This window comes from Anser cygnoides, chromosome 7 (genome assembly GCF_040182565.1).
Source record: "Anser cygnoides isolate HZ-2024a breed goose chromosome 7, Taihu_goose_T2T_genome, whole genome shotgun sequence".
Lineage (NCBI taxonomy): Eukaryota > Metazoa > Chordata > Aves > Anseriformes > Anatidae > Anser > Anser cygnoides.
The window spans coordinates 24,602,505-24,616,965 of record NC_089879.1 but is presented as its reverse complement, the minus strand read 5'-3'; the positions used below and the strand labels follow the sequence as shown (position 1 = coordinate 24,616,965).

General features: G+C 44.8%; 1 protein-coding gene across 6 annotated transcripts in view; it reads right to left on the bottom strand.

The window, feature by feature from the left end:
- MICU1 (mitochondrial calcium uptake 1) overlaps positions 1 to 14,461 on the bottom strand; it is a 97,545-nt gene that overhangs the window by 45,395 nt on the left and 37,689 nt on the right. For all 6 annotated transcript variants that reach the window (XM_067000275.1, XM_067000276.1, XM_048069349.2 and 3 more), the window contains one exon: positions 8,468 to 8,511. In XM_067000275.1, the coding sequence (XP_066856376.1) occupies positions 8,468 to 8,511 (44 nt within the window). The remainder of the gene's footprint in view (positions 1 to 8,467; positions 8,512 to 14,461) is intronic.

The following is a 14,461-nucleotide window of genomic DNA, read 5'->3' as shown; positions in this document are numbered from 1 at the left end:
ACTACGGGTGGTCTCCTGGGACTGGAAAGAGACATTTGCATTCGCTCCTTCCAGCAAGGCTGTGAATATTCACCACCTTCAAAACAAATGGCACCTGAAATGCAAGGCCAGCATTCTGAACAACCAAGGAAAGAGACACAGACTTCCCAGACCCTTCACAGGCAGCAAAACCAGTCATGCACAGGAGGAACCCCTGCTGGGAAAGCAGAAGGGAATGCCTCTGAAAAGGGACAGTCTACACTGCTGCTCCCCTCCGCTGCGGTGCCGCAGTCCTCGGCAGGGTAACAAGGTGGGCTCCCTCAGGAATTAGGGTTGTGCATCCAGTACTCACTTTCTGCTGCTTCAAACAAACCACTGGAGTCTTATTTAAGGTCATTTTTTGCCATAATGGCTGCTTAGGAATAGCTCCTTCAGAGTAATATTTGATCTTCATTGACCACACATTTGTGATTTATTCAAGTTGCCCAAAATCTCTCATAAATAGGAACTTAAAGGAGGTCTCATCTGCAAGCGTGGATTGTTTTTCACACAGGGCAAAAGAAAAAAACCCTCAGTGCTGAAGACGAACTTCTGCAGCCCATAGATTTTCTACCAAAAACCACAGGAGATGAAGCTCTTCTACTCTTGCCGCTCGCACGTTGGCGGCATGGCTTACCCAGCCCTCCTGGCCTCCTCGCTGCCCTAATTACAAATGAGAAGATCTCTCCAGGAATGACAGGCTTTGCTGCTTTCCTGGCTCAGCCCTCACTTCAATTCTGCCCAAAATGGAGCTGTATTTTCAAAGTTCCTCTCTCTAAGTCAAATAATCCAAGCCGAGGAGGTGCAGCGCTCGGGTTGCTTACACAATAGCAGTTTCCCCACGCTGCTGCAGCCCAGGACTATTTTTATTACACCATCACACGCTTTTTTCCCCCGTTAAGTACAAAGGGCAGGCAATGCTCGGGAAATGAAGCCATGCTCCAGCCCAGACACAAAGTGCCTGTAGGACCACAGCAGCATTTGCCATGGAAATTTGGTGGGGGAGGATTAAAATGAGGTCCCCGGTGTCCCAAACGATGCTTCTAAAATGAGCTGACCTCTGACACCCTTGAATTTAAATGGCTGTTCAGGTCCCCAGATGGAATATCAGGATGCTGCCTTACCGCATCTTAGGCTGCGGTACGCTTAGAAATGTCCTTCGCCACGAACAAATCCAGTGTGAAAGCACGTGGGGAAACAATTCCGCATAGAATGCTTTTAGTTTGCCCTCTAATGTTGTGAAATCAATGAAAGCCAGAAGGAAAGTTAGTAAAAACTACATATTTAGGGTACATTTCCCTCTTTACTCACTAACACTAAAAGATCTTCTCTCTGCTTCCTAGTTCCTCTTCCCAGAAACCCTTTTATGAACTCTAGCATCTAAATATCTTCCTGATAAAGTATTTCTGAATGCAGTTCACCCTATATAGGTTCTGTACCTTTGAAACCTCAGGCAAGTTTGCAAAAATCACCTTCCCCAAATTCACACATATTCAAGTACCTGACATTTCCCTCAAGCTTTTTACAAGCTTTGGCCAGGGCAATGCCTGTCCTTTCTCACAAAATAAAAATAATTCCACGGCTTCAAGCAAAAAATGTCATTTTCCAACACAGACAGCCCTCTGCTGCCTAATAAAAATGGAAACAAGTCAGAGGCCTCAAAAGGCAGGAAGAAAACAGGAGGACAGGAAGATACACCTTGCAGCATTGCTCGAAGATGCTTCCATTAGTACTAAAAGTTACCCTGAGGACTGTGTTCTGAGCAACCCAGGCTGGAGTATTGGCCATAAATCCTTTAGGCCACATATTGAGAATGCCTTCAGGATTATTTCTTAAAGGAGCAGGGAAAAGGGGTCAGCATACACTGTCCCTTTTACATGAAAAGTGCGTATCATGAGGTCTGAAGCACAAAGTAATTAAAGCACATGCTGTCTGCTTTGTACCTGCCAGAAATCCTGGTGGAAGGGGAGAGGGTTAGAGAAAGGAAGAAAACGAGGGAACGCTTGGTTACACCAAAACCAACGCATCATTAGAAATAAGAAACAAGTATTACGGATTAGTATCTGGAAGAAACCCCGCTGGATACCTAGAAACCAGAATAAAAGAGCACAGATGGCAACCAGAGCATTTTAGCAGGATCTGCTCAACGAACCCTGTGAAAATGAGCAAGAGAATTAGTGGTACAAGACAACAGCAAGTAGAGCTCCATCCATACAAACAGGCCACAACTGTTTGGTAGAGGAGGTGGGAAAGGATAAAGTGTTCTGTATGTGGAGGTAAAGCAACACACGTGGCTACAGGGATGTTTGTGTGCCATGCATTTACCTATGTTAAATGTAACTAAGTGTTCTCTTTAATAAATATATATATTCTTCAAAAAACAAGAGAAGAACCTGCAGGTTAGCGTCCACACAGGTCCTGGTGAACCACACGCAGTAAGTGACAATGAGGATCAGAAAAGTAAACTCAAAGCTGCCAAGCAAAGCAGTCGAGGACCACATTTGGCTGGGAGAAGAAAGCTAATGAGCAAACAAACCCAGAAACATGGGCAGTGGTGTCAGCAAGGTGGAGAAGAAGCACGTCAGTTCAAATCTCAGGTTTGCTGCTATTTCACAAGATCAGCATCTCTGCTTTCTTTTGCTAAGTGATGGAAAGGAGTGATCTTCCACCAGCTAGTCACAACGCTGTGGGGGATGGCAGAGAACTTAGGTTCAGAAGAGTGAGGTTATTACCTATATAACATGTCCCTGCTTGTTACGTAAACATGACTGGCACTATGTAAGATCAAAAGGTAAACAAATTTAAAAGCAGGAAATCTGAAATTAGACATTGATGTTTTGCATGGACGACAGAGCTGGACAGGTGAACACCTTAAGGTATCTCCAAGGCATAAACCAGACAGCAGCTGAAACTGGTCACACCAGGGACGCTTACTGCAATCACTCTTATAAATGACTATGGCAGGAGCTCGAACAGTTGAGTTTACACAACTCCTCGACTGTTTCACTGCATCTAAGGAAAAATACTGAGGATCTCGCTCAGCTAATGAGCTCAGTAAGTCAACTGTACATGCACATTACACTGCATCCTTCTGAAGGCAGGTTTCAGAGGCACTTAAACACCACAGTAACTCAGAGCTCTCATCCAGCGTCAGGCTCCTGAATGAAAGCAGGACTTGGAGCTTGTCTCATGGCAAGCCTGGGTCTACAGCAGCTTACGTCACTCTGCCGGGTCCCATGCCCCAGCCTGAGATCATACACAAAGCAAGGGGCCCCAGAAATTCTAGCTAATGAATAAAGGCCCTTTTTTATTCTATGTTTTCAAAATTAGCAGCAAGATCCTTTAATCCACCAGAAAAACCTGTACTAAGGACGATCCATCTTCCTCCAGTCCTTTCTGGGGGGATTCTTCCTGGCACCTGAGATGCTCTTTAAATCACCTGGCATGAAATCTTCCTCTTGTATTAATTCCCAGCAGCCCTACAAGGCTCACTTTCAGGGCAACTCCTTCCTGGACCCACACCTGCAGTTACAGGGCCTTGTTTAAGCTAAACCTCATACTAGCCTCTTACACAAGCCTGCCCACCTGCGTAACGGACTGAGCTATGATCAGAGAGGCTCTTCACGGTGGAAGTGAGTTTCAGATGTTTCAGTGGTCCTTACCTGATTCTCCTCTCCTTACACTTCAAGCTCAACGAGAACATCAAGGATAATCAACATGGAAACAGGTGTACTTTGAACAAATAGCCAAAAAAAACAGAACACAAACTTACAATGTAAGTGAGCAGCCACAACATCTAGACATGCTTAGAAATTGACCACCTTCCCTTGTGTGAAGTGGTGAGGACTGAAATGGATGTCTGCAGGCTACTGGCAACCCTACCACCTCTGGTAGGGCCTGAATTCTTGCTGACCAGGGAGGGAAAATTTCTGCAAGAATTAGGCACAGAAACTCAAGTATTTGCCCTTCCCTTCATTTTGTTATTGCTGTGTGTTACTCTAGGGCATCCCAAAACATCTAGGGATGTAAATACAACTGCTGGCAGGAAATACTTAATTCATAAGCTTAATTAGAGGGCAGTGAAAGCCTCTATTACTTCCTGTAGCAGTGGTTGCATGAAGGCAAGCTGTTGCTGGTAACTCAGGGGCTTTTGCTCATATTAAGCAGCAGCAAGACATTTTCCCAACAGGAGAACAAAAAGGGCAAGTCAAGTTTACTCAGTATTGAAACTAATAAGCCAGGTAGGTTTTTTTCTATGCTGCGCCTCCACCACATCCATTTTCTGCCTCCACTCACCCCTTTAGCTCAGGCTGTGCTGCTGAAAGCTCCCTCCTGTGGCTCAGCAGGATGGGGACCGCAGCAAGCAGCGGCTCCCTCCATCTGCACAGGTGACAGACAGGGCACGGCTTTGCTCTGAACAAGGTGGACATGCAGCTCACTTTAGACGACCACTGCTAACAGCATCACTTCAGAAGATGAAGCTTGTCAATCATTAACACGTGAGACGAGAACATCAAGTAAACAGTGCGTGAAAAAGGACATTTTTTAACAAACCCCATGCTACAACGTGTGTAACACCAGAGAAGCTTAGGCCACATGACGGGTGCTATGAGACTTCTGTTTAGTAACGTGAGAGCTTGTTTATCACGATCATCTTGCTAAACAAGGATGCAAGCAATTAGTAGTGAAACAGTACAACACATCGATTTTAAAGCCTGATGCGGGAAGAAAAGCTCCATGTCACTCTCCAAACTGCTTGCTCTGAAGCCCTGATGACATGACACATGACACAACGGGGCGAGCAGCACATCTGTAATTAAACAGGACTTCGCTCTGAACAAGAGGGACACCTTTCAAGATGGTACAACAGCAGGGACAAGAGATTTCTGCTGCAGCACTGATGAGCACAGTGCTTTGCTGATAGGTTAAAGAAAGCATTTACTGCAAGAGGAAGAAACAGTTTAAAAATGGTGCAGATGAACAGTTGCAGTCTGAGCACCTTAACTTCACAGCATCCGAAGCTGCAAGTTAGATTTTGCCTGGTCTCACATCAGCCTTTGCACTAAAACTGTCACCAGCCTCCATGCCTATCACGGGAAGGTACTTAAACAGAGTTCAGGCTTAATATGAACACTCCGAAATGTTGACAAACTGATTTATTTCTCCCTCCTACTGAATGAACAGTGATCGATACCTCTTCTCCTCTAGTTTCCCGAGGCTTGCTTGCCTGGGGGTGAATCAAGCAAACAAAAATGGAGCCAGGGACAGCGCTGCCTCCCTGAGCATTCAGCATTTCAGAGAAAACTGAGTTCATGTAGGCAAACAGATTTGACCAAGGATTTTCACTGGATGAACGTCTCTTGGGTTTTCGGTCTCATAATGAGTGAAGGAAAACCATCCAGGCTCAGATTACAGGAGCCCAGCTCCTGTTAATAAGGCAGTAACATTTACCTCCCTCTCCAGCCACTCTCTGAATTATCACTAAAAAGGAGCAGGAAGAGGGGAAAAAAAAAGAGGTATTGTAGTCTCAGCATAGCACTCAATCCCATGCACAGCAAGATGCTTCAGGAGCCCCACACAATTACAAAAGAGGCACACCCCTGAAAATCCTTCGGCAAGACCAGTCCCACTCACTGCACAGCAGCCACTCAGTTGTAAATAAAACTTGTGCTGTGAAAGGAGCAGTTCGTATCTGTATCCTAATGGCGTGGCATTTACATCTCAACCATTCATGCTCAAAATTCACACCAATACTTGGAACTCTGTACTGTGTTATTTATGTAAAATGCAACTGGCTGCACAGCTGTTTCTATTAATTTATAGAAAGAATCAGTGAAAAAGATTATTTACCTGCAACCCTGGGCACAAACCTTTGCTTGGAAATAAAATTAATTCTCTTTTCTACTCTTCAGCAGTACCTAGCTTGCATATTCCCAGTACTTTCTAGCAGCACAGCTTGTCTGTCTGAAAGCTCATAATCATTTCACCTTAAAAAGGCAGAGGAAATTTCCAGTGCACAAGCCTATTAGTTTCTGAGTGCATGCCTGTGCCACAGGTCCCATTACCTCCATGTGACATCTGTAAGGACGTTTAAGGGAACAGCAGACCTCTCAGCCTTCTGTTGGAGCTCATCATCTCCGCCAACGCACGAAACGAGAGCGCCAGAATGGCATCTCCACCAAGGCAGAGCCGCAGCTGGAGAAAGTTATCTCCAGGTAGAGGAAGGAGGATTTGCCTCCCAGGAGGAATAAGTAGGTGGAAACAGGCAAGGAGGAAGAGATGCAAAAGGAGTTTTATCCCTCAGGTGCCACTATGCGACCCAAACTTGGATGAGGAGGGTCAGTCTCACAGCACCTCAGGTGGTGCTTCACCGAGTAAAGGCTGTTTGTTTTAAGCTGAAACCCAAAGCAAGCAATAAAGCGAGGAGAAGATGCTATCAGACACATCAATCTACTGTCAGCTTCTTCCTTTACCAAGGGAGAGCCAAGGCCAATTTTTTTTTTAACGCTCTCCTCCCATTCCTGTCTCACCTGGACATTACCACGACCCTAACAGCCAGAGGCAGACTCAGCCAGTCCCAAGGCAGCTGTAAGCCTACAGCCAGCCAAACAAGAACCTCTATTTCTTCGCTTCCCGCAGAGCACGCTGCTTCCAGGATGTTATTAGACCATGGAAAAATAGGTCCCGGGAGAAGATAATGAAGTCTGCTGCAGTACCCTAAGCCTGCTGCCTCACTTTCAGACTCCCCAGATCAGAGCATGGGGATGTCCAAGCACAGCTCTGACACCTCCAAGTTGTATAAAACAATTTCACTTGTCTACAGGTCAGAGAGGAAGACGGTTAGTGTGTAAGGCTACCAGTGCAAAGGGCTCCACCCTTCAGAGACGTTCACCACGCTGAAAGGCAACAGCCTGAAAGCACGGCTGACGATGCCCAGCCAAGCACAGCACCTCAACCACCAAGCGGGCTTCTCTGCAGTAACTGCGTCCATCACCCCTGATGGGGTCGTGATTCAAGTCCCCAGTGCTGAGACACTTAAGAACAAAAAGTTGAGTCCAAACTGTTTGCCTTGATCTTGTCCCCAGTATAAGAACTGATGGCAGAGTGCTCAGGAACAGAAGAACTATTAGCAAAAAAAAAAAAAAAAGCATGGCTTTCAGCTTTTCTGCCCTACAAACAAATCTTGTTTATGTAAAGCCTCAGGGAGGAACAAGATAGCTTGACAAGATAAAACGATGCAAGCGAGCTGATGTAAACCAGCCACAGAACAGAGAAACTTTCGGTACCTTGCAAAGAAAATATGTACTTTATTTTTTGGAAGCTTGAAAAGCAGATACAGTGATTGTGGCGGTGGGGACGAAAACAAGTCTTTGTGATTCAGTTTTTTGCATCAAAACCAGCTGCCAAACCACCACCTTCCAAGTGCCTGTTTTTCATGCAAAATCTTGCTTTGCTGCCTGGGTAAGCAGAACACTTGCACACCACAGGGGACAGGGACCTCAGGTGTTTGATCACCTTTCTTTACCTTTCCCTACTAAACGAAGGAAGACACGGAACTGCAGGCATTCAGCCCTTGCTGTGTTGTATATAAATCTTTAAAGCCAAGTTTCCTTGTTGAAGCTTTCGGGAAGCGCCTGACATGTCAGGTACATCACTGCAGCAAGGAGGGGACCAGGTGCTGACTTCGCTTCGGAAAAACGCAAGTTTGATTTCCGGATGACACAGAGGAAAAGAAAACATTGCTGAATGCTGCAGTACCAGTCCGTGCCCACGGTGATATAATGGAAAACGAACCTGCAGTGACCTGCAGCAAGTCAATATGGGCTGGTAGTCCTGGGGCCAGAGCTACCTCTGTACCAGTGGGGTTTATGGTGTGGTTAATCAAGTCTCCCATTTGTATAACAACAGGTCGAATGCTACACGCCCCATTTACACTACATCAGAGCATGCTCAGCATTTTACCAACACGTATCAGGACAGCACAAGCATCCAGAACAGTTGTGTACCACTGCAGAAAGGACCTAGGGTTCAAAAGGGGAATGAAGTGAGGGTATTCGGTGGGGTAGAAATACATGCTTGGGATGCAGAAAGAATCAAGCGTCTCCAGGAAACTGGAGACAAATCTGGAAGGGAAGAGTCAAGTGAGTTTTCCCTGAAAATGCATAGCTTATGGGGCTCTTGGTCATAAAGCAGCAGTGAGGAAATGTGATTACAACATATAATTTCCTGGCGTACCAGTACTTAAGAGGCAGAAACATTTTGATTGTAAACATTGAGTGAAGTTCCCTTTCATAAAAGCATTTCTCATTCACTGTCATTATATAAAAACACCGCAATGCTATCAAACAACGGGAAGCCTAGACAATACTTGAATTTACACCTATACTGAGATAATAAAGAACTCTAGGTTACAAAGGCTACTGAATAGTATTTGGTCTGATGTGCTCACCTTCCCATCATAGCGCTTCACTATGAATTGATCCAGCCCCAGATCTGAAAGAGAAAAGAAAACTATTTTTAAAAAATGGTCTTGGAGTATAAAAGCAAGCATTTCTTGTGCTTTCTGGTTCAATAGGGATTAGAAAGTAAAACAATGTGAATACCACCACTGGGAAGTACAAGGTGAAAGAAATGTTTTAGTTCCTTGCACATTGCATTTTGATCACAAAAGATAAATTCATTGCATCAGAATTCACAGCATCAGAAAAGAAAATCCTCATCTAGCAGGGACAATAGCAGCAAGGCTGCCAGCACCTCTCTCAAGTCTGAAATACCCACCTCAGAAAGGGAGATTTCTGCTGTTAACAGGTAAAGATTTTGCCCACGATGCCCCAAGTAAATGCACATTAATGAAACTTTTGTTTTTTTGAATGGTTCACAAATGGAAAACAGAATTGTTTCCATAATTGGGAATTCTTCATATAAATCCAAGCCTTGTTTGTATTTTCATATCAAATTGTTCATAAATAGTCAGGTGAAGAAATGCAACTGCATTCATGAGTGCTTTAGCTAGAAGGGTATTTTGGAGGGAGGTTATTTGTACTAGTAAATTCAATCTCATACCATGACAAAAGTATTTCTTTTTACCCCTATTAAGGAAAAAAAACCATTTGCGGAGTTAAGGAGCAGAGCCCTCCATCTAATCATCCATGCCCAGAAGGCTGCACATATACTGACAAATGCACAGATGAGCAAGATCACAAAAACATCAGAAAGATTAATTATTTGAGTTTTGCAATACAAATTCAGAAAGATGCATTCTGAGAAAAGATGAAGCAGAACTCGAACCAGGCGCTTCCAGTAATTCAGGAGCACGAGGGCCAATTTTCATTTCTCTGAAGAATAAAACCCCTAGGAACAGCCACATCCTCTGCATTTTCTGCCACTGTTTATGATAATTATCGCTTGCTCGTTTCAACTTAAATTAGATAAAAGATGGAAAAACTAAATAAAACCTCTTCTATCTCATTTGGAGGAGCAGTGAGCAGCCTGCTGCATCACCTGTGTGTGAAGGAGGGTAATAAAACACTTCTCACCTATTGAAAAGGTTCGTAATGGTACAGTGCAGAAAATGGAGTTACTCATCACGCCAGGGTGACCTCCTCAACCTTTCTGAACCAAAGCAGCTAGAACTCCCCCATCACCAATTTCAGAGGTCAAGACAGCTGTCAGAGGGCTTTCTGCGCTTGTGAATATTCAAGCCAGAAAGCACCTTCTCACCATTTTGCATGCCTGACAACAGCCTGAAAATTGCATATTCAAGCACTTTCTGAGTTTAATCTTCTTTTCTTCAGAAGAATTTTGTTTCTCCTCAAAGTTGCGCGCATAAATGCAGTAGGATCTATACTGTCACATTTCGAGGCAGGTTTTGTTTAATACAACGTGCTTATACATATATACTAGATGCTACCCTAAAACATATCCCTGACAGGCCAGCATCGTATACATACTCACTGAATGCTAAAAAATGACATAAGTTAAAGACAAAAACAGAAGGCACATCTTAATGGCAAAACCCCTCAAACTGGGCACTGTTAGGAATGCAAACAGGTTTCAAAATGACCCAAAATGAATGGATGTTCATGGAGATGAACGGGAAGAAAAGATGAATGAGCACTTTCTTTGATATATACACAAATCCGTATAGGATTTTGTATGTACATATAGGAAGTTATTAATAAACAGCCAAATAACACCTAAAAAGCCCCAAAATGCAGCACAAAAATGTGTCACTTTTGCTGTCCTTTTCCATGTCGCTGTATCAGCACGCACTGCAAGACAGCATTACGTACTGCCAGCACAGGAATGTCAGTTCACGTTGGTGTTTAATGCTCATCCTGACTCCCAGCTATGCACAATATCCCTTCTCTGCTGCATTACCTAAGCTCCACACTTAAATTCATCTATAAAATTCCCCTTGCAATAGTTCCTGACCAAGCTAATACAAGAACTGTGAAAGTTAAGCCACAAAGGCATGTGTACATTCAAGGCACACGGTTTTACTGCACACACTTCCCCTTTTCCAGTATTTTTTTACAGGTTTAGCTACGTGTTTTTCTGCAAGTCCTTAATCTTAAAAGTGAACAAAAGGAAACGAAACATGCCTGACACCTGTGTTCTTCCTTCTTTACATTACATACAAAAAACCAAAAGGCTTTTCATCAAAGACTTTTACAGCAGAAATTCAAGGTATGCATAAGGCTGGAAAGCCGATGTGGGAGCCAGCAAAATGGAAGCGCTGCATCAAATCTGAACAAGGAAAGCAAAGAACATTAGTTATTAAATTTCTGTTATTCAAAAGGCGGCATGCTAAGTTAAAACCACTGCAGGATTCAGTAAACGACATGCAGGCTGGGTTCATGAAGCAAGTATCCCCTGGCTGGGCTATTACTGAGGAGCTGCAGGAGCACAAGTTAATAGGCACACTTCACAGCGGAAGAGCTTTTCCAGCACGCGCTATGAAGCAGGGGCTGAAGTGCCATTCTCCCAGAAGAGGATTAAAGGATTCCTTCCAGGAGATAACAATGAAAGCCAGAAATTGTTTCAGGGGGGTGCCTGCCACTAAACGCCCCTGCTGCTGGAAGCCAGGGCAAGGTGCACCACAAAGGCTCCCGATGGTAGGGGGAAGACTCTCCAGTTCGGCTCCAGCGCTCATTTGGCATGACACAGCCCCTGCACCACGCACAGAAAACACCGGGAGCACCCGAGGCATGAGATGGGGAACGATTTTTTGGTGCGAAGCCTTCAGCAAGCCATTCAGAAGAGGTAATGGACCCGAACTCTACGAAGAGAAATGAAACAGCTCCTTAGCACATTGTCTGAAACACGCAGTATTGCTTGAACACGAGCCCAGTATGAACTCATTTTGCAGGCTGCGATTTCTCCTGCAAAGTCATCCCATGCCAAAGCCCAGACCACAGCCTTCCTCAGTGTGATCTCATTACAGCTCCTTCAGCCTCCTGAAGGAAACAAACGCAGAGCTATGACCTATCCTGAAATGCATCTTTTATTTCCACCAAACACCATGCAACGCCTCGCCTTTCACCACGTACCCAGATTATCAACGCTCCTTTTGCTTACCCAGCCACAGGTCCTGCAGGAGCCTGAACGACTTGCAATGATTTCCAAATTCCCCTGCCATAGCCCGCTTATTTGTGGTCTTTAAGTACCACTTTGTATTACTGCTACAATTTCTGACAGCACCTAAAATACAATCAGGAGCTGCCATGGAGAAGCCAAAGATGTGGCATCACCATTAAGTGGTGCTTCAGGTTAGACTGACACCACTCCACCACCAATATTAGGAATACAGGACTCCATTCTTAGTCGTTTGATGGTAGTTTCACAGCACTAAAAATAAAAATGTTTCCAAATAAATCAAAATGACTTACACTCACTGCCTGCCACGCTGGGGGAAAGAGGCCGGTCAATAGCAGAGCCGTACTGTGTGTGCTTGCTTCTTTCATTTGGAGGTAGGAGGGATGGTTTAGAGAAAGGGAAATAGATATAAAGGGAAAAAACACCGAACCTGCTGCTACTCTCGTTCAGCTCTAATAAAAACCTAAAGTCAAATGCTTGCTATATTTCTATTGATTAACGAAAATGCGTGTTCCACAGATCCACTCAAAGCTAACTAATTACCATGCCTGCTAAATACCTAACAGTTACTAAGCCCTTCTTGTTACCTTGGAAAGAAAGCTGTAGGCAGCAGTTTATAGATTGCAGGTCTAAAAATTATTTAACAAACGAGCTTCCAGAAGAACGATTAATGTTATGCCAAGGAAACAGTTCAGATGAATTAGAAACCATCATGATTTCCTCTGGGATGCCAACGATTTTCCACTGCGATGGAAAAATCTTTTCAACTCTTTATACCTTGGTCAGATTTTCCACATTGTTTGGGTAACATTTACTCGACTGCTTCCCCCTGGTTATTAGAGCTTCCTTCCTTTCCCCCTGGTTATTGGAGCACGGACTCTTTCTTGCAAGGAGATGAGCAAAAGGGCCAATTAAGAAGTCTGAGGAGCCTGCTAGCCACGCATATGCAACATGCTACGTTAGGGAAGGAGAAAATGCTGGACTGAGTTTTCCTATCCAAAGCTGTAAGCCAGCTTTGTGTTTCCTATGAGTATGAGGGCTCAGAGATGATCCTGGCCTAAGAAGGATATTTCTGCAGCAAAAACAACGAGCATGCCGCTCTTGCAAAGGGCTGCTAGGAGCCAAGTACCCCGGCAGGAATCAATACCCAGATAAATAACCACCACAGCTGAGCGTAAGTGATGTTGAGGGAAATTAGGGACATTGCGTGGCTTCCGAAGAGGGACAGCGTAGACAGCTGAGTTCCCCAAACTATACTCAGCTCCAGACAGACATGAAAGCTGCTACACACATGTTCCTGACATCGCTGGCCAGGTTCACAGCCCTCTGATGAAGCCAAGGAGCAACAGTTTATACTGGAGATACCGGACACCTCCACCCGCTGGTACTGCTTCTGTCACTGGCAGCCCCTGGACTCACCTGTTCACCCTCCTGCTCCGTGGAGGCAGCCACCAAGTCACCTCCTCGCACTCACATCCTTTCCCTGCAGACCTCTCCAGTACCAGGGGAAAACACAGACCTAAGTCTCCAGCAACAAGCCAGAAGGCAAATTCGGCACCCCTAGTTTCCTTTTGAGCCTTAGAGATCCTAGTTGCACACATTTAGGGCTTTGTACCAGCCCAAGGAGCCCTTCCCCTCACCACAAAAGGGGGTGAGCACTCACCACAGCTCACAACTGCTCCTTCCACATAACATCGGGTCTGTATGTTAGAAATCTAACTCAAAATAACAAATAAACCACTCAGCTTTGTGGTAATTCAGAAGCCACCTAGTGTTCAGCTGTTCTTTAAGTCCAGGTAGGAAAAACAAACCACTTAGAAACCTGGAATTAGGCTTCACAGTCCAAATAACACCTTTCCCCTTGCTCTGTGCGGAATTTCAAAGAATTTCTTCCAGTTCAGCCACTAGAGCGCTATCCTCCCCTATGCATCCACACTGAAGCATGGGATTTTTGCTACGTGCCAAACCAAATCAGAAGTTTTTTTATGTCCAGCACCAAGCATTTCATAAGGTGATTCTACATACTCCAGTGGTACTATACCTGTTGCATGAAGCTGAAATCAAACTATTATTATTTTTTACATACTTTGTTACATAAACCTACGTATTTTCCACAGATTGCACTCTACAGAAATGTACACCAGGGCCACAATCCTGCTCCTGAACAACCGTGGCCTCTTCAATCAACTACTTTGAAGAGATCAAGCCAGAAGACATCAGCCCTGTTCCTCACAGCTCCTCTCCTCCAGCACGGCACTGCATGCAGAGGTTGCAGGGCACAGCTGCTGCTTTTGGCACAGCTTTGACAGCGTGTTCCTGGTTCCTTGCAGGCAAAAAGAGAGAAACCTGCCAGGTTCTGCATTTCCAAGACTTCACATTTTTGAGCCACTGCAGAGCGGGGTGGATCCTGAAAGACATCTTTCATGCAGCAGGAGTTTGGGTTAACTCAGAACATTAACAAGGATGGATGAACAAAACCAGTTTGGGTGTAGCATCTCTTTGTTACAGTGTGCTGCTGTAAGACACAAAGCCTTTTTTTTTCTTTTAATCCTTCTCACAAAGACCAAAAACTCCTGGTACTGGCTGGAATAAGCACCAGGCAGGATGCTCACACAGCCTGGGAGCCAAGCCACCTCCCGGGTAGAAGAGAAGGTGGGAGGAAAAAGACAGGACTGCAGGGAGCAGCTATCACTGCCCACGCTTCTGGTGGCACTTGGACTTTACAGACAGCACAACAACAACTTTTCTTCAAGCAGCTTCCCAGTCGGATGCCATTCTTCTTTGGCCTGTGGCAGACACTTCCCAGTTGGGCAGGAGCATGTCAAGCACGGCTTCTCTGCTTGCT